The sequence below is a fragment of the Dipodomys merriami genome, unplaced genomic scaffold (assembly GCF_024711535.1).
Source record: "Dipodomys merriami isolate MVZ:Mamm:240054 unplaced genomic scaffold, mDipMer1.0.p SCAF_6, whole genome shotgun sequence".
Taxonomy (NCBI): Eukaryota; Metazoa; Chordata; class Mammalia; order Rodentia; family Heteromyidae; genus Dipodomys; species Dipodomys merriami.
The window spans coordinates 4152639-4176424 of record NW_027206179.1 but is presented as its reverse complement, the minus strand read 5'-3'; the positions used below and the strand labels follow the sequence as shown (position 1 = coordinate 4176424).

Here is a 23786-nt window from a genome sequence, read left to right as displayed (position 1 = left end):
GTACTCAAAAGGATGATTGATAGAATAAAGGCAGATTACATTGGAGGAAACAAAGCATATCTAAGATAAAATGCAAATGTACAACATCTAGATGGAAACTTGCTGTGACTCTAACATAACAGCAAAATGAATAAGAGTAATTTATTTGTTGAAAGAATTCCTTAGGTTAAATTGATTTTTGGCTGCCAAAATTGCATACCTGTTTCTTAGAACTTCTAAGCATTCCCGACAAAATTATATTCATCTTAAAATTGATTTCTTCCAGGTGATCTTTCCCTAAACCTATTCAGGGCATTTCTCTCAGGTCTTATCAAGATGATGTAGCACTTGGGGGCAAAGATGCAGCCCAGGAGACCTCCACTAGAGGCCAAGATGGAGAAGACCTCCACGGCCACCATGACCTTCCCCTTGGTGCTGTGGTAGACAGGCAGGAAGGTGAGCCACACACTGCAGAACACCAGCATGCTGAAGGTCAGGAACTTGGCCTCATTGAAGGTGTCAGGCAGGTTCCTGGCCAGAAAAGCCACCGTGAAGCTGGCCAAGGCCAGGGTGCCCAGGTATCCCAGAACACAGTAGAAAGCAGTGAGGGAGCCCTTGTTGCACAGGATGATGATATGGCCATGTTCAGAGTGTGCATCTCTGTCCACAAAGGGAGGAGAGATATGCAGCCAGAGTCCACAGAGGGTCACCTGGATGAGAGTGCAGATGGGGATGATGAGGTTAGGAGCTCGGGACACCAGCCACTGCCTCATGCTTCTCCCTGGAGCAGTGAGTGTGAAGGCCAGAACCACAGTGATGGTCTTGGCCAGGACTGTGGAGACAGCCACAGTGAAGACCACTGCAAATGTGGTGTGCTGGAGGATGCAGGTGGCTGTATGCGGATGGCCAAGAAAGAGCAAGGAGCAGAGGAAGCAGCAGATGAGGGAGATGAGCAGGATGTAGCTGAGGGCCCGGTTATTGGCCTTGACAACGGGGGTGTCTTGGTACTTGATAAATACCCCAAGAACAAAAGCTGTAAGTGCAGAGCAGCAGAGAGCTGTGCAGATCAGAGTCATGCCCAAGGGGTCTTCATAAGCTAGGAAGCTCTCAGTTTTCATCAGGCAGTGTTTTCTCTCAGTGTTGGCAAACTGAAGATCTGGACACCTCATACACTGCTCCATGTCTTGTGAGGAGTGAGAATCACTATTAGTCCGGTTCAGTACTTCTCTTTCCTCTCATCCCTCTCTACTTAAGCAGCTCATTTTCTCTGATTCACATGTTGATCTGTATTGCTTTCAATAAAAATAGGGTAACTCTCTATTTAAAAATCTTTCAGAAATTCTCAACCTCCCTAGCTATGAAAGAAATGCAAATCAAAACATCACTAAGATACTACCTAGCCCCCAGTCAGAATGGATATAATCAAGAATTCTAATAACAAGAGATACTGGAGGGAATGAGGACAGAAGGGAAGCCTAATGCATTGTTGGTGGGAGTGTAAACTTGTTCAACCACTTTGGAAAGTAGCATTGAGGTTTCTCAAAAGACTCCACATAGAGCTCCCCTATGAAACAGAAATCCCACTTTTGGGCATTTACCCAAATGATCACGAACAAGACTATAATAAAGTTACCAGCACAACTATGTTTATTGCAGCATTATTTACTATAGCTAAGATATGGAAACAACCCAGATGCCCCTCAGTAGATGAATGGATCAAGAAAATGTGGTATATATACAAAATTGAATTCTTTGCCTCCATCAGAAAGAATGACATTGCCCCATTTGTTAGGAAATGGAAAGACTTGGAAAAAATTTTATATATTTTTTTTGAAAAAATTATATTGTGAAGTAAGCCAGGCCCAAAGAAATATAGGCCCCATGGTTTTCCTTATTTGCAGTAACTAGTATACATCTGTGACAAGCAGAAACTGTCAGATAAGTTGATGTTAGGTAAAATGGACCCCAAGATAAACACACAAATGTTTTTTTCTTTCTTGCTATTGTTTCTAACACATTTATAAGATGATTTCTTTGTTTCTTTGTATGTCCCTCCCCCATACCCCTGTTTTAGCTGTATTTGATGTTCGTATAATATGTGGAGGGGAAGGGAAAAAACAAATTTTTTAAATAGGGCTACAGGTGGACCCATTGCAACAATGAGATTTACAAGACATTATGTTGAAAAACAAACTTTAGAACTTTGGGGGGGTGGGGAGTGGGGGTGGGGACAAGGGGGCAGGTGGGGAGATGGGATGTGATGGTAAGGAGAAACAAAGGAGGAGGCAATAATTCTTGATCAGAAATGTACTCATTAACTTGTTTATGTAATTGTAACCTCTCTGTAGGTTATTTTCACAATAAAAAATAAAAATAAAAATAGAACATTCAGGTGAATTTTTCTTTCTCATATTTTTTCTCCTTTCCTTCCTCACATGCACTTTTCTAATTATCTCTTTCCTTCCACATTCCTTCCTTTCTTCTTTCCTTTCTTCCTTCTCCCCCTACTTTCTCCCTCGTCCCTCCCTCCCTCTCTCTTTCTTCCTCTCTCCCTCTCTCCCTCCCTCCCTCTCTTCCTCCCTCCCTCCCTCTCTCCCTCTCTCCCTCTCTTTCTTTCTTTCTTTCTTTCTTTCTTTCTTTCTTTCTTTCTTTCTTTCTTTCTTTCTTTCTTTCTTTCTTTCTTTCTTTCTTTCTTTCTTTCTTTCTTTCTTTCTTTCCTTCTTTCAATGCTTGAACTCTGGACCTGGAAATTTTTCCAGAGTATTTGTTCACCTTTTATGTTGCTTAATTGTGGAAATGAATCTTACTGAATTTCCTGCCCATCATTGCATCCAAGCTCCATCCTAAAATCTCAACTGCCTGAGTCACTTGGATTACAGGTGTAATATATAAATACTTAGTATTATGTGCTGCGTTCTTGGCAGGTCAGACCACTCTGACTCATTGCTATTCATTCAAGAAATTATGGAGAATAGAGAATCAGCCCTATCGCTCCATTTTTAACAAGAGGGTCTAATCCAAACCTCAGCCTACTCCTTACAACAAATACAAACTTCCTGAGCATTTGATCTGTGTCAAGAACAATGATCCTCCAATGATTTAAGAGGTTCTGGGAAAGATCAGCTGGGAGAGGGAGATGAGAAATGAAATGAAAATGGTAAACTACTTCTGAATCAATTATATTTGAGTAATTGCTAGTCTGCCTAGTGCCAGTGTCAGATATGGAGTGATCATAACAAAGCCCCTTGTATTATTAGTATATGATAAATAGAAAATAAAATTTAATTAGAAAAGAGCAGCAAAGGACACTCAGAAATGAAAGTCTATGTTAGATCCAAAATTCCATGATGATTTGCACATCATTTCAAAGGTCAGCAATTGATCTTTGATATTTTCTCTTTTTTTTTACTTTTTTTGAATAAAAAAAACATGGGATGAGGAGGGGGGAACAGGTTTATTCTCAAGATAAATCCTGTAATAGATTAGAAAATACAATCAGAGATATAATGGAGGGGCAGTGTGTTGTTCCTTCTAAGGAGAAGCATGGTCAATGATAGCCATGGAACTCTGCATGAAGGTGCATGTGTTTCCCTGCTTTTCTACTGTAGATCACTCCACTGGCTTACATGGACTGAAGATTAGGAAGGAGGGATGGAAATTTCTCTATCACTGCCAGACTCACCTGTCACATTAGAAATCTCATTCTCTGGGCAAGGAGTGCAGTCAAAGCAACAGGTAGCATTTCCCTCCAGAGAGGTCTTCCTGAATCCAGGACCACAGCTCTCAGTGCAGACAGACTGAGGAGTCTGAGAACATTCAGATGAAGGTTAGTGACTATTCATATTTTACCTGATATCCCAGACACGCCAGTGATTTGGAGGATAAGTTCATCAAAACACATAATCTTTATATACATACAGCCAGTGAGTTGATTGAGCCTTCTTATAGTTTCATCTAACATGACCTGAAGAAAATGTGGGTCCTCGACACCCTGTCCTCCATGCTATTGGGAAGTCATGGAGCCTTCAAGAACTGAATGTTAATTCTAGGAAATTAGGAATTGGGAGTTAAATCTTGCATCCCATTTTTGAATTCAGGTGATGTATTTTCTCTCTTATTCATCTGTGAGCAGATGAATAAGAGCATGAGAGGAAATGACTCAGGGAAACTTCAAACCTACACTCTAAAGCATGGCTAATTGCTTTGGAGGTGCTGCTGTACCCAGGTGATTCACATCTCTCTTGGCTTCCCAGCTTTTATGAGGTGGGTGAACTTCACTGGCAGATGCTCCTGTCTCAGCACAGACTCAAAAGCAACATCTACCCAACCATGGTCTGAAATCTCCAGGCAGAAGCAAAGCAAGCCCTTCTGCCTTCCGATTTGGTTCTCTCAGATATTTTGTCACAGTGCTGGAATGATGGTTCACAGGTGTCATTCACCTTTTATGATATTCAATATGCAAACATAGAACAACATAACAATGTAATGGTAATAAAATATTCCCCTATGCCTTCCATGAATCTATTAGTAAGAAATTTCCAGAAACAAGAAGTGGTGAAATGTATACCACTGAGTCATAATTTTAGTGAACAACATTTCGAACAGGAAAAGCTCATTGTTTATTTATGAATGGATCATGACATGACATTATGGTTAGAAAACACCAACTCTGGGGGAGAAATAAGGATGTGGTGACATTGTCTACAAGCATTTTACTCATGACCTGACTAAGAGAAATGTAAGCTCTTTCAACAACTACTTCGTAATACAAATATTTTTTTTAAAAAGGAAAGAGTAAAAAAGTAGAAATGACCCACCTTGGTAATTCCTATGGGCCACTCTATCAGATTTTCAAACAAAGTCAGTTGTTGACCATGTGGCCTAAATGGAGAAAACTCGCCAACTTTCACCCTTTGTCCCAGACCTTCAGGAAAATTCCAAACACTTATAATGTCATACTCTGCCTCCAATTTCTTTTCCTCATTCAAAACCACTTGGTCTCCAACAGGATTGGTAAATTGGATCTTCCTCAAAAAGGGATGCAACTAAAATGGACACATTACAGTATGATGAAGTGCTTCCCAGACTTATCATGGAACCTCAGAGCAGTGGAAGCACACAGATTAGTCTTCATTCCCACCACTTGATTCACACACACCAAAGGAATTCAATCAACTGTATCATGCAGGCTCACAGCAGAAGAAAGTTTTACCAAGTTCTAAAACCTGGTTATCCAGGATGGGATGCAGAAACTCAATTTAAAGGGAGTAAAACTCTAGCCACATCCAACCAAATAATGAATTATCATGTGACAGACCACAACCACCTCTCTAAAGTGCATTCCAATCATTTATATTATGTTTGTGATAAGAGAGTCAGTCTGAAAAATATGTAAGTAGAATCATAGAATATTTATGATAACTACGAAAGATTACATGAACCAAGACTTAGTTCAGTGTGTGTGTGTGTGTGTGTGTGTGTGTGTGTGTGTGTATGTGTGTGTGTGTGTCTGTGTATGTGCCTGTCCTGTGGCTTGACCTCAGGCTTAGGTCCTCAAATTGAGGTGTTTTTTTTTCTTTCCAAATAAGCATTCTATCCATTGAGCCACAGCTCCACCTCTTGCTTTTTGGGGGTTAATTGTAGTCAAGAGTTAGCCACAGGTATGAGCCACTTATGTCCAGACAATCGTAGGTTTTCAAGAACTAATCACAATTGATCTGTCATTTTAAAAAGGTACAAGGAGAGTTTGGATATATGCTATTGAAAAGGTATGGCTTTTTCCACACATAGTGAAGATGGGGACAGAAGACACAGCACTCCCTTGTCAGGGATGCAGCTTTCTTCAAGAAGATTGTCTTCATAGCTCTACAGTCATTTCATGGACAGCATGACAGGCCCACGGTCTCTTGTACTATCCAAAATGGAGCCAGTTGACCTAGTTCTATCTGCTATGAAAGCTTCTATAAAAAGTCTGCATGCCTAGAGTAGGTCACCCAAAAGCAAAGCCATTACCTGTGAAGAGAGAAATACCCTTGGTTGGGCATTGTGCACTGGTGGTTCTTCTGTGTGATGAAGAAACCTCTGGTGGAGGGCATGTGCCAAAGCATACACAGTGTTGTAGATGTTGTAACTCTCGTCTGACATGGTCATGTCAAAAATGTGCCTGAGCAACCAATCCAGTGTGGCATTGTATGAACAGTGCCCCAAGTCTCTGCAGTCAGACTTAATCAGTAGGCAATAAACAGACTGAATCCATGCCCTGGAAAGGGAATCAACTCCTGAGTTCTTGGACAATGTATCTGTCAGAATAAAATTGGTGAACCCAGAAGTGTTTCTAAGATGGTGAGAGAAGATGAGAGGTGCATGGAAGGAGTTGATCAGAAAATATCTTTTACCAATGGTCACGTCCTCATAGGGTGAGTTCATGACCCAGACTTTCCCTGTAATTAAAAAGTGCCCAAATTTAATAATAAAGCTTAATAGAAATTTACTGTCCCCATAAATGATAATCACATTGGTTGATGATTCCATTAGCTGGAGATGCATTGATAGATCATTTGAGATATCTGAAATGGCTATGTAAGTTATCATGTTCTCAAAGGCCAAACAGATTCCATTCTTGCCCATCTCTTCTCTCAATTCTGAGAGGAACCACATACTGTAGTCGTCTTCTGAGATAAACAGTCCCACCCAGGTCCATCTAAAATAAAGCATCAAGGAGACCATGGCCACAGCTAGACCTGAGTCCTTTGCAGCCATCTGATAGATACTACTGAATTTTCCATGGTCACTCAGGAGAGGATCAAAAGACCCAAAGGTGAACTACAGGGAAAAAATGAATACAACAGCAGGAAGATGATGGTCATAGGCAAGTATTAGTCTAAACAACAACTGGCAGTGGTGGGAGAGAAAGTTTGCTTATCCTACTTGCAAAGTTATCTCCCATGTTCCAAGTTCATTGTAGATATGTATGGATAAGGCTGAGAGCTTTGAGCTATCCCTTGCTCTCTTACAATCTCTCCTTTTATTTACTTATTTTTACAGCAAAGAAAATGTGTAGGTCCCACCCACTTTTGGAGTCCTTTCCTTGTAAGATTATGCATTTGGAAGGGTTTGTGCTAACACCTCTTTTTCAGCCTGTGGAGAACAGAGTCCATGTGGACATGGCCTCACATTTGCCCACCTCTCCCAGCCTCACCTGTGGAAGTTTGTAGAGGTCTAGTAGTGTCCCAATTGCAGCAGATGTGCTTGAGGTTCCTGTGAATGCTGCTAAAGCTTTGCTGTCTCTTCTGCAGGTGTAATTAGGGTTGTTTTTATTCTTCCCAGACAGCCAGATGAGAGGATCCTCTAACATATCAGTATCTTTGTAATGTTCACTATAGATCTCAAACCCCAGAGTCATGTTGGGAAGCAGAAGGTGATTCTTGTTGATCTCCTCCACAGCAAGCACCAGGGTGAGAAGCAATTGGTATTTCTTTAAGTTGGTCCTGCAAAAAGGCCAGAAATATTTGGATAGGCATACGTGAATTACAAATGATTAACTGCAAATCTCATGACTTTGTTGAATCAAATGCTTATCTCTATACACAGTAGTATGTGTAGATCCTATCTTCCAACAAGATGACATTATAATTTGGAGTCTTAGAAAAGTTCTTTCAATTTGAAGAGCTCCTGAACAGGCTTTGATCAGCATACTCGAGATGATTGTTCTGAGATTGCAGAGAGGTTGGGTAGGGGGAAATAAGCAAGCTGGCTTTTCCACTCTGCCACGTATGGATTTGTGAAAAACAATGTTGTGTGGGACATTGGAGCAAGCCAAGGTAACATATCAAGCCATTAACTACTTTGAATTAGCTGTGCATATGAAGAAACTCTTAAGAAATAAAATTGAAATTGGGAGCTGATTGTCCACCTGAGTACAACCAATATGAGCAGAGAGGCATGGTCTGCTGTGTTAGGAGTAAAAAGGAAAACAGGCTGCCTTGTCTCTGTGCTTGTTTGCCACACTCTTGCTGATGGGGCACCCTTCTGCAAAGAAGTAAATCTTGCCTTGTGAGGCATGTAAAGAAAACAAAGAAGGGCTGGGATGGTGGCTCAGAGGTAGAGTGCTTGCCTTGCATTCATGAGGCCCTGTGTTCAATTCCTCAGTACCACATAATCAGAAAAAGCCAGAAGTGGTGCTTTGGTTCAAGTGGTAGAGTGCTAGCCTTGAGCTGAAGAGCTAAGGGACAGCACCCAGGCCCAGAATTCAGGCCCCACAATGGGCAAAAAAAAAAAGGAAGAAAGAAAGAAAGAAAAGAAAAAAAGAAAGAAATAAAATTCATTTCATGTGGTAGAAGCACACTAAATTGACGCAGAGAATGTGATCATTTAAGGGGATTCCCCAGAAGCAGAGCAAGATGGCAGCTGAGGAAGCGAGAATATAAAGATTGCACCACCCAACAAAGAACATATGAGAGTCAGGGAGTGTGGACTGGAGGATACTTCTCTAGTCAAACAAACAACAGAAAAGGATGTGTGAGAAAAGTTAGAAGAAGCTATCTCCATGTTCCTCCCCATCACCAGCCATAGTAGCTCATTATGGACAGAAACCCTCTGACATGGCAGGGAGGGAGTGAATTAAAGTTAAATCTCAGCATCATCCCTATATACAGAGACCAGTGCTTGGAAAGTGCTTATAGTCTCTACTCTTCGGTACAGACATTTAGATTGTGCCTCTGGAACTGTTTTAGGACAGAGAAGAAAGACACTGCCAAAACTTTCCTCCTCAACCTTGTGAACAACACCATGTATGGAATACAACCTCCTAGTGAGCAGGGCAAGAATAGCGGGTCTAGGTTTTGTTTAGAACTCTGTGTCAGGCATGTCATGTTTGGACCAAAAATCCAGTATAAATTAGAGGCTCTGTTTGCATGCTATCACCACAGCTTCCATTAGAAGCTTTCAAGAGGTGTTAGGAGGAAACAAATGCCATTTCCATCAGTTTCCACCATGGGTGAAGTAGGCTGACACCTGTCCACCTGTTTAGCATTGTGAAGCCACTGTTGCTGTGTGACTCTGTTGTCATCTCGTCAATCCCAGTCTTGTTGCTTAGTGAATCATCTCAGAGACCATTGCCCTAGAAGGACAGTGCTCAAGGTGGTACCAGGCAGAAACTTAGGTTACTCTAGGAAACTAGTGTGCATTGGTCTACAGCAGCACAAGCTGGAGTGTGGACCTCACTGTATCCACATGACAGTTAGGGCTTTCTGGATGGGATATTAAGCCTGAGTGCATGGTGGTGGTCACCAAAATGGCTTTATGGCTTCTTTTTTTTTTGTCGGTTTTGGGGCTTGAACTCTAGGCCTGGTATCTGACCCTGAATTCTTCCGGTCAAAGCTAGTGCTCCACCACTTGACCACAGTACCACCACCAGTTTTCTGATGTTTTATTGGAGATAAAAGTCTCATTGAATTTTCTGTCTGGGATTGCTTTGAACCCCAATTCTCTGGTGTCAGCATTCTAAGTAGCTAGGATTACAGGTGTCAACTACTGGTGCAGAGCTTGTGGCTGCCTTGACAAAACTTACCACACTGATATAACACAGCATAGTTCTCTATCCCACTTGTCATGAGTAGGACAGGGAAGCAAGATAGTGATATTGTCCCACAGTTTAGTGTGGGCCAGGTGATAGCACTAGAACTGTGCCATGACCCCATAGCCAGGCCAGCTTCTGGCAGAGCTCTGTAATCACCTTAGTACCTGGCAAAGTCATCTACCACCAGACAATCAGTTCTATTCTAGCTATCACTAATGGTGTATGGTTGTGGCCATTATGGCCCATGAGGACACTTCTACTACACACAAATTGGGTGGATATTTGTGCTTACCCAGCACTGCTCTGGTCTTGATTGCAATGGACTGAAGATGTAGTACTGAGGCAGGGTTGACTAGGGAAAATGAGGCCTGGTTAATGTATGCCAGGAATTCAAAAACTCAAGCTTAAAGCTTGTCATCTACTTCTCTTAATAATAAGGGAATTAAGTCATTCAGAGGAAAATGGAGTAGCATAGATGAGGAGAAATGAGGTATGTTATTCTCACAGCAAATAGAGACACATTCATTCACCTATATCCCTTAAGATTAAGGGACCAAAGTCACTGAGCAGAAAATGAAGTTGGATAAATTGAGGGGAAAAAAATGAGTCTTGGTGAAGGCAACTCTGAAACATATGATATAGAAACACAGAAGCACTAACTTTGCTTCAGAGAGACAACAGGATACATTTCTTCCTGAGATATATTTCTTATCATATGAATTAACAGTTGTATGGCAAAAAGGATGCCTTCCCCCAAAAATGCTCCCCAAAAACATAAGCAACGTCCTACCCAAAATATAGACAACAGCACACCTTCCTCACTGCAAGAGTAATCATCTGTTTTAGGGAAGGATGACTTCGTATCTGAAAAGAATGTCCAAAACATACAGAAACTCAGAAAGTGTAATACCAGGAGTGATTAGAGCAAAGATGAGCCACCTATGTTTGTGTAAGTTTGAAGTCAGACCTCCTGCCTTTATATTAATACCCCTGGCAGCCCAAGAGCCATGTGCCTCTCCTCAGTTGCAGTGTGTCTGTGCCTTTCTGTTTCCTGTTTCTCTTCCTGCTTGCTTGTTTGCATCTTTGCTCAGTAAAGCTCTGCCACATTTTCTTACCATTGTGACTTGTCTAGAATTTGTTCTTCTGAGATCAAAGTCAAGGATCCTAAGTGAAGGGTCCCTACTTTTAGATGGAAACCTCATTAATCTTCACCTGTTTTGGTGTCCCTGCTGGTTGGTATTCCAGTTGTAATAGAGTTCTAGTGGCCATGGCTGTGACTAAGACCTGTTCCAGCACACAGATCTTGCAATTGCTAAACAGAATCCCATCATATGGTCATTCCTGTGCATGAAACATATGGGTCCCCGTGTTCTCAGGAGGAGGCATGCTTGGACCCACCACTCATTGGGGTCTCTTTGAGGTTTTTAGAACCACAGAGTATTTGTCACCCAACTTGCCTTTGGTTTTCTCTGCTACTGAAGAGGTCTATCACCTCACCAGCTCACTTCCCTCAAGGCCTTTGCTCCCTCTAGTGGTGACATTGTGGAAGTCACTACACACTCAGGAAAACTGAAGCCTGCCTGGAATTTCTTGAAAGACAGGCACAAAGCCAGACCAGGCCGACTGGTCTAATTCTGCTGAGACATTTCAAAGGCCAGATGGTATCACATGTTAATATGAATCAAGAATGTTACACAACTATAAGTTCTCCTAGGATTCAATATAATCAGTTTGGGGAAATTCTCATAGAGAGAATCTCAATTCTCTAGGTTGTTTTTGATATGCTCTTGTACAATGTAATTCTGTGGCTTGACAGCTAGAATGTCAGGAATACTAAATATTAATTGGGAACTGGTGGCTCAGACATTTAATTAAGGCTACTAAGGAGGCTGAGATCTGAGGATTATGTTTTGAAGTTGCTTTGTGTAGGAATGTCTTTGAGATTGTTATCTCACTCAGAAGCTAGTAGCAGAGCTGTGGGTCAAGTAGTAGAGTGCCAGAAATCAATACTAAGTGACAGCCATCAGAATTTGAGTTCAAGTCCGAATACCAGAGCATGTGTGAGCATGTGGGAAAAGGGGTGTGAGAGTGTGCGCACACACAGAGAGCTCAATTAGAGAGTGGACAGTGCAGAAGAAATGTTTGACTTCTCCCACCTCCCATAGAGGTACATTTCTAATTCTGGATTTACACATGAGCCCCATCTGTTTCACTTTCACTCCGTGTTCAGTTGGCTTCAGTATCTCTCACAAATCTTTTGTGGCATAAAGTATTCCCCTCTCAAACAAAGTCCATACAGTGTTTCCATACAACTGTCTGAGAAGATTTATCTGTGACTTCTAGTTTACAGGTATTTCTGGAGATCTGAAAGTAGTGAGCTCACCTGCATTCAAATGCATGAATCCAAGTGTGTATAAAACATATGAAAAACTTCAAATCCAGTTTTGAAAGTTATGACTAGGAATAAGTTTGAGAATCTGGAGGAAATGGATGATTTGATAGAAAATATTGACATGTGGAATCTAAACCAAGTTGAATTACACCAACTTAACATATCTATATCAAGCATTGAACTAGAAACAGCAATAAGAAACCCCCCATCTCAGAAAAGTCCAGGACCAGATGGATTTACAGTGGAATTTTAAACAGCCTTCAATGCAGATCTCACACTAATACTCTTCCAATTTTTCAATGAAATTGAAAGTGAAAATATACTACTAAACTCTTCTATGAAGCCATCATAACCCTCATCCCCAAACAGGCAGAAACTCATGAGAGAAAAAGAACTATAGACCCATTACTTGATGAATGTGGATGCAAAACTTCTCAACAAAATTTTGGCCAACTCACTTCAACAACTCATCAAAACAATCATACACCATGATCAAATAGGCTTCATTTCAGGGATGCAAATCTGGTTCCATATATGCAAATCAATTAATATAAATCATCACATCAACAAGAGTAAGGATAAGAACCACATGATTATCTCAATAGATGCAAAAAAAGAAGTTGACAAGATTCAACACTTTTATGATGAAATCTCTAGAAAAACTAGGAATCCATGGAACAGTCCTCAATATAATAAAGGCAATGTTAGACAAACTTACAAGCCAGCATTATACTTAATGGCAAAAAGATAAGGCCATTTCCTCTAAACTCAGGAATGACACAGGATGTCCACTCTTCAATTTCATATTAGAATGCCTAGCAACAGCAATAAGAAAAGATGCAAACATAAATGGGATCCAAATAGAGAAAGATGAAGTAAAACTCCCCTCTTTGCAGATGGCATGATCTTGTAAAGAATCCCATGGAAGCCAGGCGCTGGTGGCTCACGCCTGTAATTCTAGCTCCTCCGGAGGCTGAGGTCTGAAGATAGCAGTTCAAAGCAAGCCTGGGCAGGAAAAGTCCCTAAGACTCTTATCTCCAATAAACCACTAGAAAACTGAAAGTGGCATTGTGGCTCAAGAGATAGAGGGCTTGCCTTGAGCTAAAGAGCGCAGGAACATCGCCCAGGCCCAGAGTTCAAGCCCCATGACCAACCAAAAAAAAAAAAAAGAAGAATCCCATGGACTCTACTCCCAAATTGCTTCAGCTGAATTGAAACTTTGGCAAAGTATCAGGTATAAAATTAACTCTCTAAATTCATTGGCTTTTCTGTATGCTCTTCTGTATGAAAAGAGCATTGCTGCAATCACTCCTTTTGTAATAGCCACACAAAAAATAAAATACCTAGGAGTTAACTAAACAAGTGAAAGACCTCTATGGTTAAAAATTTTAAAACCTTAAAATGGAAATTAATCCAGAACTTAGGAATTGAAGAAACCTCCCAATCTCCTGGATTGGGAGAATTACATTGTGAAAATGGCAATACTTCCAAAGGCTATCTACAAATTCAATGCAATACCTATCAATATTCCAACCTCATTTTTCAATGAATTAGAAGAAGCAATCCAAAAAAATCATACAGAACAATAAAAGACCCCAAATAGCCAAAACAATCCTTAGAAGAAAGGACAGTGCTAGAGGAATATCAATACCAAACTTGAAACTTAACTACAAAGCCATAGTAATGAAAGCAGCTTAATACCTTAGGACCAATGGAATAGAACTGAAGACCAAGAAATGAACCCTCAGACCTATAGCCATCTAATTTTTGACAAGGGAGCTAAAAGAAATAGAATGGAAGAAAGACAGCCTCAGCAGTAAATGGTCCTGGAAAAATTGGTTAAACACCTCTAGAAAACTAAGCTAGATCCTTATATATCACCCTGCACTAAAATCAACTCTAAATGGATCAAAGACCTCAGAATCAAAGCCTACACCCTGAACACAGTACAGGAAGGAATAGGAGAAACCCTAGATGATTTGGCATAGGCCAAAATTTTCTTAATAGAGACCCAGAAACACAAAAAAATCAAAGAAAGTTTGGACAAAATGGGATTGCATGAAATTGCAGAGCTTCTGCATAGCAAAGGACATAGACAGCAAGATCAATTGAAAAAGTCCACACATTGGGAGAAGAGCTTCACTAGCCATATAACAGACAAGGGTCTCATATCTAAAATATACTTAGAACTCAAAAAATTAAATACCCCAACAACAAGTCCTCAAAAAAAATTGCATGGGAAATAAGTAGGCTAAAGACATAGAGAAACTTCTCTAAAGAAGAAATAAGAATGGCCAGTAGACATATGAAGATATGCTCAATTTCTCTAGCTACAAAAGAATTTCAAATCAGAACAACATTGAGATTTCACCTCACCCCAGTTAGAATGTCTATAATCAAGAAATCTAATATCAACAGATGCTGGAGGGGATGTGGCCAAAAGGGAACCCTACTGTATTGTTGGTGAGTGTGTAAACTTGTTCAACCACTTTGGAAAGTAGTATGGAGGTTCCTCAAAAGACTCCAGATAGAACTCCCCGATGACCCAGCAATCCCACTTTGGGCATCTACCCGAATGATCACAAACAAGACCTTACTAAAGCTACCAGAACAATGGTGTTTATCACAGCATTATTGCATTATTTATCATAGCTAGGATATGGAACAACCCAGATGCCCCTCAGTAGATGAATGAACCAAGAAAATGTGATACACACACACACACACACACACACACACACACACACACACACAATTTAATTGTATGCCTCCATCAGAAAGAATGGCATCACCCCATTCGTTAGAAAATGGAAAGACTTGGAAAAAATTATATTAAATGAAGCAAGATAGGCCCAAAGAAACATAGGTCCCATGGTTTCCCTTATTTGTAATAACTAGTATAAGTCTAGGGCAAGCAGAAAGGTCAAACACTATGTATATATATGACCATGTAAGATGATGTTAACGGAAATGAACCCCAAGAAAGTGTACAAATAGTCTTTTCTTTCTTGCTATTGTTTTTAACATTTATAATGTACTAAGTGATTTTTTTGTTTCTTTGGTATGTTCCTCCACCACAGTTTACCCCCTGTTTTCACTGTATTTGATGTCACTGTCCTGCATCTTGTATATATATATTTCTAATTTGGGGAGGGTAGGGAAAAAAACAAAATGCTTAAATAGGGATATAGGTCCAGCCATTGTAACAATTAGATGCACAGGACACTATGTTGAAAATAAACTTTACAACTTCAGGGGAGGGGGTAGGGGAAAGGCAGGCAGTACTTACTTGGGGAGGTGGCTAAGGAAGAGATGATAGGGGAAAAACAAAGAAGAGGCAACAATGCTCTATAGATAACGTACTTATTACCTTACGCATGTAACTGTAACCCTTCTGTACAGTATTTTTACAATAAAAATATTAAAAATGAAAAAGAAAGCATGAGTAAGGGAAAAATAGATAAGTCTGGAAATATAGCAGAGAACATGGTATAGAAGCCAAGCTTTTTGGAATGATATAGGATACAGGCTGAGATAATGACAGCAAGGCAGAGGCTTACTTACACTAGTTAATGTGAAAAAAAATCAAGCTTGTCATGAATCTCTTATTCCTGATCTGACCAGCACCTCCCCATTTCCAGAGCTTTGCTGACATGAAATAACCCCAGAAGCAGAAACTGCATGTCTATCTAAGAAATGTTGCCCTGAAGGAGGTCCAAACATTGGACCTGTTTTGAAAAGTACAAAGATGAGAATTGATTGAAGATTCCTTGGCCTTTGCCCTATGGATAGAGACATTGCATTTTAGTCTCTTTGTGTGGACTCTTGGTCACCCAATTGACGCTGAGTAACAGTGATGACTGGAGGAGTCACAGTGATGGTGGGGTGGTTAGGCCAGCCCTGGAAAAGGGGAGCAGAATTGAAGACAGGCAGAAACCTCTCTGCTCTTTGGAAGGAAGAAAAATATTCATCGAGACAACATGAAATAAAGTAGAGCTGCTGTGGTGAGGACAATGTAGGTCCAGAGAACATTAGTGGATGCAACCAAACTTCCCCCAACTAGTCTGATAACCAAACAGAAAATGCAAATTTTAAGAAAACCAAAGAAATCACTTACTGAAAACCCTGTTGGTGCATGGCAAGGTTGTTCACATTGGGAACAAATTCCCAAGAATAAAGGGGAAAAAACCCGGCAATCACCACATCTCCCCTGCTATGGACCACATATTTCTCTCTGCAAATGCCTCTGGCATCTTCAGAGGAACTGGCCCCGAGTGGAAGTTGGAGGAGAAGCAGTATCAGAGCCACGGGGAACATTGCTGCTACTTTGGCACAGAGCTGCAATTCTGTCTGCAGACTGAGCCTGCAGCATCGGCAGGTATGTAAATGGATCTTCAGTTTCTGTGGCATCTTGTTACCTGGATGGCCACTGAGATGCACCGCCATCCTCCTCCACTATCCTAGAGGAATACAGAGCCCGTTCTGCCCTCTGGCTGCATCTGGGGTCCGGCTTCAAGGTCAAAACACAAGTTGGAAAACATGTGTACCATTTTCCTCTCCACACCCTCAGGACTGTGATTTCATCCAAGACTATAGATAATGAAACTCTAGGGATAGATTCCTTTCTTGTTGATTTGCTCACAAACTTGTGTGAAAGCAAAAAGTTGAAAAGAAAAAAGTACACAACATAAAGTCCAATAGGAAAGCCACTAGGGATGATGGGAATGGATGACACCAGAGGATGCCAGGTGAAGGTCAAAAGGTCATAGAGGGCCATCGCCAGCAAATGTTCAATCAGAGTTATTGGAGCACAATCAAGGATGAGGATGGGCAGATTCACAAACTCAGGGCCAAGGGAGCCACAGAAGTTTGGAGAAATGACCTATTCAGGTTTCCATACCAACTCCACATGAAGAAACATCCAGAAGTGGTCAATGCATTTATTTACTGCTGCAGGAGTTACCAACAGTATCCCTGAATTCAACGATTTTAGATCAATACTTCAAGGTCAAGACACACATCCTATTGGACATTTGCACTCTGACCCTTGAACTTCTTTAGTGTTTGCATGTTGTTGACCAGAAGAATGCATCTATCAATACATTGTGGCCATCCACTGTTAGACAGAGATATTCTATGATCTATGACATTCTGAGAACATAGCAGGCCTGCCTACTGAGGATCCTGGAATCTGTGGGTATATGGATGGGTCTTGCTCTGCTGTGTGTCCTGGTCATGTCCTGTGTGCTGGGGAAATTCTTGTTCTCACTTGGACAGCCACATGATGCTATCTCTGTCCATTTCTCCCTACCTGTTTCCTCTATTATATTCTGTAAATAGAAGTGAAAACAAGGTCACAGAATAGCATCCTGCACCACTGTGGTGGCTGGTTATGTGATGTGGCTCCATATATTTATCAGGAAGGGCTTGGTAAAAGTAAGTTGGAAAAGTAAGGATGCAAAAGCTACATGGTGTTGGTAGCAAGACCTTGCAAGAGGGTCAGTGCTGGGTCCAAGTCTGGCTTGAGTTCTGAGGTAGAAATCCTTGTTGCTTCCTATACCCAGGATTATAGATATGAGCCACCCATGCCTGGCTCAGAGAACAAACTTTTATACTGTTCCCTTCCTCTATTACTCTACTTCTGTTAAGTCTTCCCAGGAGAACAGTCTTTCCCCACTTCCTCTTCATCTGCCTGAAACCAGTAGTCACCTGTCAATCACATGACTGTGAGTCAGGAAAGGAGCCCACACTTTGAGGTCACTTTCTCACCTGCTGAGGCCACTCCCTGAACTGCCCTGGTCACAACTCCCTCAAACTGTGACAGGTTCCCCAGGCTCTGAGGTCACTTCCACATTTGCTGTTATCCTGGCTCAACACAAGTCCCCTTCTCTCTCTCTCTCTTTTTCCTTTTCCTCTCTCTTTTCCATGGACCTCCATCTCTTTCAGGAGCGAAGTTTACTATGTCTTCCTGAACCATGTGTCAGATATCCCTTATGGCAAACCTTAAAATTTCTACTTCATTGTCATTGATATCTACTGTATTACTCTAAGATTTCTTCTGCCCACATTTCAAAAATGAGAGAAATATTGGGGATCTGTATTGGGTGATAATGCATCTATCTATCTATCTAACTATGTGTCTGTGTGTGTGTCTGTATGTCTATCTGTTTTGTAAAAGTGATGTACAGAGGAGTTACCATTATGTAAATCAGGTAATGAGTACGTTTCTGTTTTTACAGTGTCACACAGTTTTTCCCTCCCTTCCCCACCAATAGGTTTTATACTTCATTTTCCACACAGTGTCCACTATATACTATTGATGTATTTGTCAGGGTGCTTTACTGACCACAATGATCTCCACTTCCTCCCATATTCCTGACTCAAATATAATTGCATTCTCAAGCCTCTATTATGTCTGTGTGACTCAATTTACTTTTTCCATTCATGGCTTGATTGGAATGGTACCTGGTTCTACAATTCAGCTTCTAAGTAGTATCATGACAAACACTCATCATATGTAAACATAGATGTAGCAAACACCTGTACATGTTTGTATGTGTAATGTTCATGTAATATTATAACTTTTGTTATCTCATTTTATCAACAGTGTTATTCCTTTTGGCCACATACCCACCAGCATCTGTGATTAATAATTTTCTTGATCATCAACCAAATTATTTAATACCATTTATTTTATAATAAGCTCTATTTTATGAATCTCAAGACCTACTCAGATCAGGTGCTACTTGAACATTTTTGGTTGGAAAGAGTGAAGACAATGTTTGCTTCTCAAGTCACTTTTTACCCAAATGAAAACAATTTGTTTCCTCAATTTCCTTTCTGAGGGCTTTTATTTACTAACTTCCCTTTTCCTTTACATTTCTTATTTCCTTACTGAATTTTTGGCAGTCGTGAGGCTGTAATATCTCAGTTTATATTAATAAAGGGCAAAAAAACTCTTGGTAAAGAAAACCCCATATAAAGGCTGACTACTGGTCAGCCTTTGCTTCTCCATCCTTGCTAAAATCCAAAAGAACATCACTCTCTCAATCAAGGTTACCAAGCTGGCAGCTTTGCAGAAGGCTGCTGACAACCTTGAGGCTTATCACCAGCTGCTCTGAGATGCTGTATTAGTCAAGAGTTTATAATAAAAATAATTTTAATAGTGTCAATTGCATTAATAGTATTAGTCATGCTTACCAAATCAAGATTATATTTTGCCTATGTTCCTGTGACTCAAGGCTATGTTTTTGTTATATTTTGCTTCTGTAACCTTGGTTGCTTGCCTCAGTAACAGGGCCTTATGACCACCAATTAAAAACCACCACCCAGTGGTCCCACTATGGGCAGCCCATTGTAAATTTGTACCTATGATATTTACTGTAAAGAACAAATGAATTTAAAGGTCATATAACTATAGCCAATGAAAATGCCCCAAACCTACTTTGCATGGCTCATCTATGTAACTCTATGTAACCTACCTCTTAAAAACTCCAGCTTGAGGAATGCTAGGGTTCCCAGTCTCAGATCCTGGATCTGTGCTGCATCCCTGGCTGGTCAGTTACTCACTTCTGCAACTTTTTACATGAGGCTGTCTCTGCACGGTGGACCTTAGTGGAATATAAAGTCCCCATCAGGAGGAATGTGGAATCCCCTCCACCAGACCCTATAACAGGGCTTAAGCTCTAGACTTGGGTGACATCACTCAATTCTTCAGCTCAAGGAGAGTGCTCTACCATTTGAGTCACAGTGCCACTTTCCATTTTCTTGTGGTTTATTAGAGAGAAGAATCTCACAGACTTTCCCCTGGGCTAGCTTTGAATCCTGATCCTCAGATCTCAGCATCCTGAGTAGCTAGTATGACAGATGTGAGTCAACCGCACCTGGTTTCCTTAGTGAGTTTTTAAAAATTGCATTTTCAATTAACTCTTTGAAACATTTGATCTCAAAATGACATGTTTAAAAATGTAAAGTAATTATCCTCAGACAAACTAGTTGTATTGATATTTCTCATTTGGTATTAAAATAGGAAGAACAGGAGAATGACATGTAGACTGACATTGAACTAAGAGTCCAAACTTAACAAACTTGAGGAATATCAGACCGTTACTTTTGCTGTTTACAAAATGCATCTAATTGTATCACTCTAACTTTCTTCAGGCAATATTAGGTAGAAACAGTCAAACACTGGCCTTTTAGCATAAAAATAATTGAGCAATAGCCAGGTGCCCATGGCTCATGCGTATAATCCTATTTACTGAGGAGTCTGAGATCTTAGGATCAAGGTTCAGAGCCAACCTGAGCAAGAAACTCCGGGAAACTCTTACCTCCAATAAACCACTCAGAAAACCAAACTTTGCCCTGTGTCTCAAGTGGTAGAGTTCTTCCCTTGGGCTGAATTGCTGAGGGAGAATGCCTAGGGCCAGAGCTAAAGCATTAAGACCAACAACAACAACAAAAAAGAATTGAGCAATATAAATTAGGTTTTACATTGAACTAAATAGCTAATCAAAGCCAGGAAAAAAAAATTTATTGTAAAAATGCTGTACAGATGGGTTACAGTTACATGAGTAGGGTACTGAGTACATTTCCTATCAAGCATTGTTACCCCCTCCTTTGTTTTTCTCCTACCATCCCTTCTATCCCACCTGCCAACTTCTCTCACTGCCCCTCCCCGTGCCCCTTCCCCCTATCTCTATCCCACACCCAATAACTTGAAGCTTGTTTTCAACATAGTGCCCTGTACATCTCATGGTCACAATGGGTCAAACTGCATCTCCATTTAAGCATTCTGCTTTATCCCTTCCCCAAATTACAAAAATGTATATACAAGATGCAGAACACCTGAATCAAATACAGTGAACACAGGGGTTATACTGTGGGGGAAGAACATACAAAAGAAACAAAAGAGTCACATAGTGCATTATAAGTACATTAAAAACAATATCAAGAAAGAAAAAAAAACACTTGTGTCCCTGTCTTGGGGTCCATTTCACTTAATATCATCTAATATGGTCATATGTACACGGTCTTTGACCTTCTCTGCTTGTCCTAGTCATGTCTAGTCATTGCAAACAAAGGAAACCATGAGACCTATGTTTCTTTGGGCCTGGCTTATTTCACTTAATATAATTTTTCCATGTCTTTCCATCTCCTAAAAAATGGGGCAATGTCATTCTTTTGATGGAGGCATAGAATTCCAATGTGTATTTATACACCATAGTTTCTTGATCCATTCATTTACTGAGGAGCATTGGGGTTGGTTCTATATCTTAGCTATGGTAAATAATGCTGAGATAAACATGGTTGTGCTGGTACTTTGGTATGACCTTGTTTGTGATCCTTTGGGAAAATGCCCAAAGTCAGATTGCTGGGTCATAGGGAAGCTCTATGTGGAGTCTTTTGAGGAACTTCCATGCTGCTTTCCAAAATGGTTGAACAAGTTTATACTACCAACAATGTAGTAAGGTTCCCTTTTGGCCACATCCCCTCTAGCATCTGTTGTTACTAGATTTCTTAATTATAGACATTCTAACTGAGGTGAGATAGAATCTCAACGTTTTCTTGATTTCCATTTCTTTTATGGCTAGAGAAATTGAGCATGTCTTTATGCGTTTATTGACCATTCTTATTTCTTCTTCAGAGAATCTATCTTTAAGTCTTTAGCCCACTTATTAATTGGATGGTTGTTTCTTTGAGGATTTGTTGTTGGGGGATTTAATTTTTTGAGTTCTACCTACACTTTAGATATGAGACCCTTGTCCTTTGAATGGCTAATGAATATCTTCTCCCAGTCTGTGGGCTATGTCCTTTACCATCAGAAGCTCTTCAGTTTCATGCATTCCCATTTGTCCAAACTTTCTTTGATTTGTTGTGTTTCTGTGTCTTTATGAAGAAAATTTTGGTCTGTGCCAAGGAGCCCTAGAGTTTCTACTATTCCTTCCTGTAATGTGTTCATGGTGTCTGCTTTTAATTCAAGGTCTTTGATCCATTTGGGTTGATTCTGGTGCAGATTGATATATACCAATCTAACTTTTGTCTTCTACAGGTGTTTAACCAGTTTGGCCAGGATCATTTACTGGAAAGGCTTTCTCCCATTCTGTTTTTTTAGCTCCATTGTCAAATATTAGGTGGCTATGTGTCTGTGGGTTCATTTCTGGTCTTCAGTTCTATTCCATTGGTCCTCATGCCTGTTCTTGTGCCAGTGCCAAACATTTTTGATTACTATTGCTTTGTAGTAGAGTTTGAAATTTGGTGTTGATATTCCTCCAGTGCTAACCTTTCTGCTAAGAATTTTTTTTCCAATGTTAGGTGATACGCCAAAATTAACAGGACTTAAGAAACAAAGAACTTCCACTCATCTGGTTGAACCACCACTAAATATCCCCATGTTGCTGATCACATGTCTGGTGTATATGTGTACACTGTCATATGTTATAGACCGTCATAGACAATTTGGTCCAGGAAAGTTAGAATGAACTTGTGACTTTAAATGAGCATCATTATTCCTCAATACTGTGAAATTTGGGAAATTATGTAATCACTTAATCACAATTAAAAACAACAAAAGAACCCCGGTGAAGGTAGGGAGGGAGGAGATGGTAGGGGGAAAACAATGGAGGGGGTAACAATGCTCAATAGGAAGTGTACTCATTACCTTGCTCATGTAACTGTAACCCTCTGTATAGTATCTTCACAATAAAAAAAATTTAAAAAAAGAATTGTTTTTCCTATTTATGGTCTTTTATTGTTCCATATGTATTTTTGGATTGCTTCTGCTATTTCATTGAAAAGTGTGGTTGGGATATTGATAGGTATTACATTGAATTTGGAGATAGCCTTTGGAAATATTGCCATTTTTATTATATTAATTCTCCCAATCCAGGAGCAGTGGAGGTTTTCCCACTTGCTTAGTTCTGCTTTAATTTCCTTTTTCAGGTTTTTAAGGTGATCCTCATAGAGGTCTTTTACCTCTTCATTTAACTCAAAAGTATTTTATTTTTACAAAAGGAGTTTCTTTCCAAATTGGAAAGCAGTAGGCTGCCAGATCCTACTCAAAAGGTACACAGAGATATCCCAGTCTGGTTGGTCTATGAGCCCCACCTGTTAGAGCAAGAGTGGGGCTTCCAGATCCATCCCTACCAGACCAACAAACCTAGGGCACAGGCCTCACTGTGTGCATCAGAACATCCCCAGACATGACAAACAGTGTGTCCCAGATGCCCAGCTCCTGGGCATGCTTTGGCCCCTCTGGGGAAAGATGAGGTTCAGGGTTCTGCTCTGGAAGGGGAAGGATACTCCCAGCAGCCCTTGAGGCATGGGACAATGAGCATCATCAGGAAGGAGACCAGGGCATTGAGCATGAGGGGCTGCACGAGGCTCTGGAATATAGCAAGGCCTTGCCCTTGTCTGAGCCCAGGTTCAGCAGCACCAATATAGGACAGATCCTGATCAGCAGGCCCAGGGATGACCGGTGGGATCCAGAGCCTATTCCTACTATTACAGGCCTTCTCCGGGTTGGGGTGTCACACCTGCCATGTGTAGGCAAATCTTTTCTTCTGCTTACACATATTAGGATGTTTTTCATTTAATGATTGTGTGACTTTAACATATTGGGTATTTCTCTCTCTCTCTCTCTCTCTCTCTCTCTCTCTCTCTCTCTCTCTCTCTCTCTCTCTCTCTCTCTCTCTCTCTCTCTCTCTTTCTCTCCTTTCCCCTTTTTATCTCCTGGTATCGGCTGAGCCTTTGGCATCATTAGCACTGCCCACAGTGGCATCCATAGACCATCGTGAGAAAAGACATCACTTGCTTTTTTAAAAATGAATTTATTTTATTTTT

The 23786-nt window shown here is 40.6% G+C and overlaps 1 protein-coding gene and 1 non-coding gene across 2 annotated transcripts; both read right to left on the bottom strand.

Annotated features, from left to right (window-relative positions):
• Positions 1–245: 245 nt before the first annotated feature.
• Positions 246–16394, bottom strand: LOC138813665 (vomeronasal type-2 receptor 116-like). The gene is made up of 6 exons (XM_070002061.1): positions 16066–16394; positions 7178–7466; positions 5992–6801; positions 4797–5024; positions 3662–3785; positions 246–1162 (listed from the first exon to the last, which is right to left on the bottom strand). The coding sequence occupies exons 1-6, from the start codon at positions 16392–16394 to the stop codon at positions 246–248; spliced, it is 2697 nt and encodes an 898-aa protein (XP_069858162.1).
• A 7278-nt stretch (positions 16395–23672) lies between these two features.
• Positions 23673–23758, bottom strand: LOC138814431 (small nucleolar RNA SNORD35). Its single transcript, XR_011368006.1, has one exon. It is a non-coding gene; the product is annotated as a small nucleolar RNA SNORD35 (small nucleolar RNA).
• Positions 23759–23786: the final 28 nt, after the last annotated feature.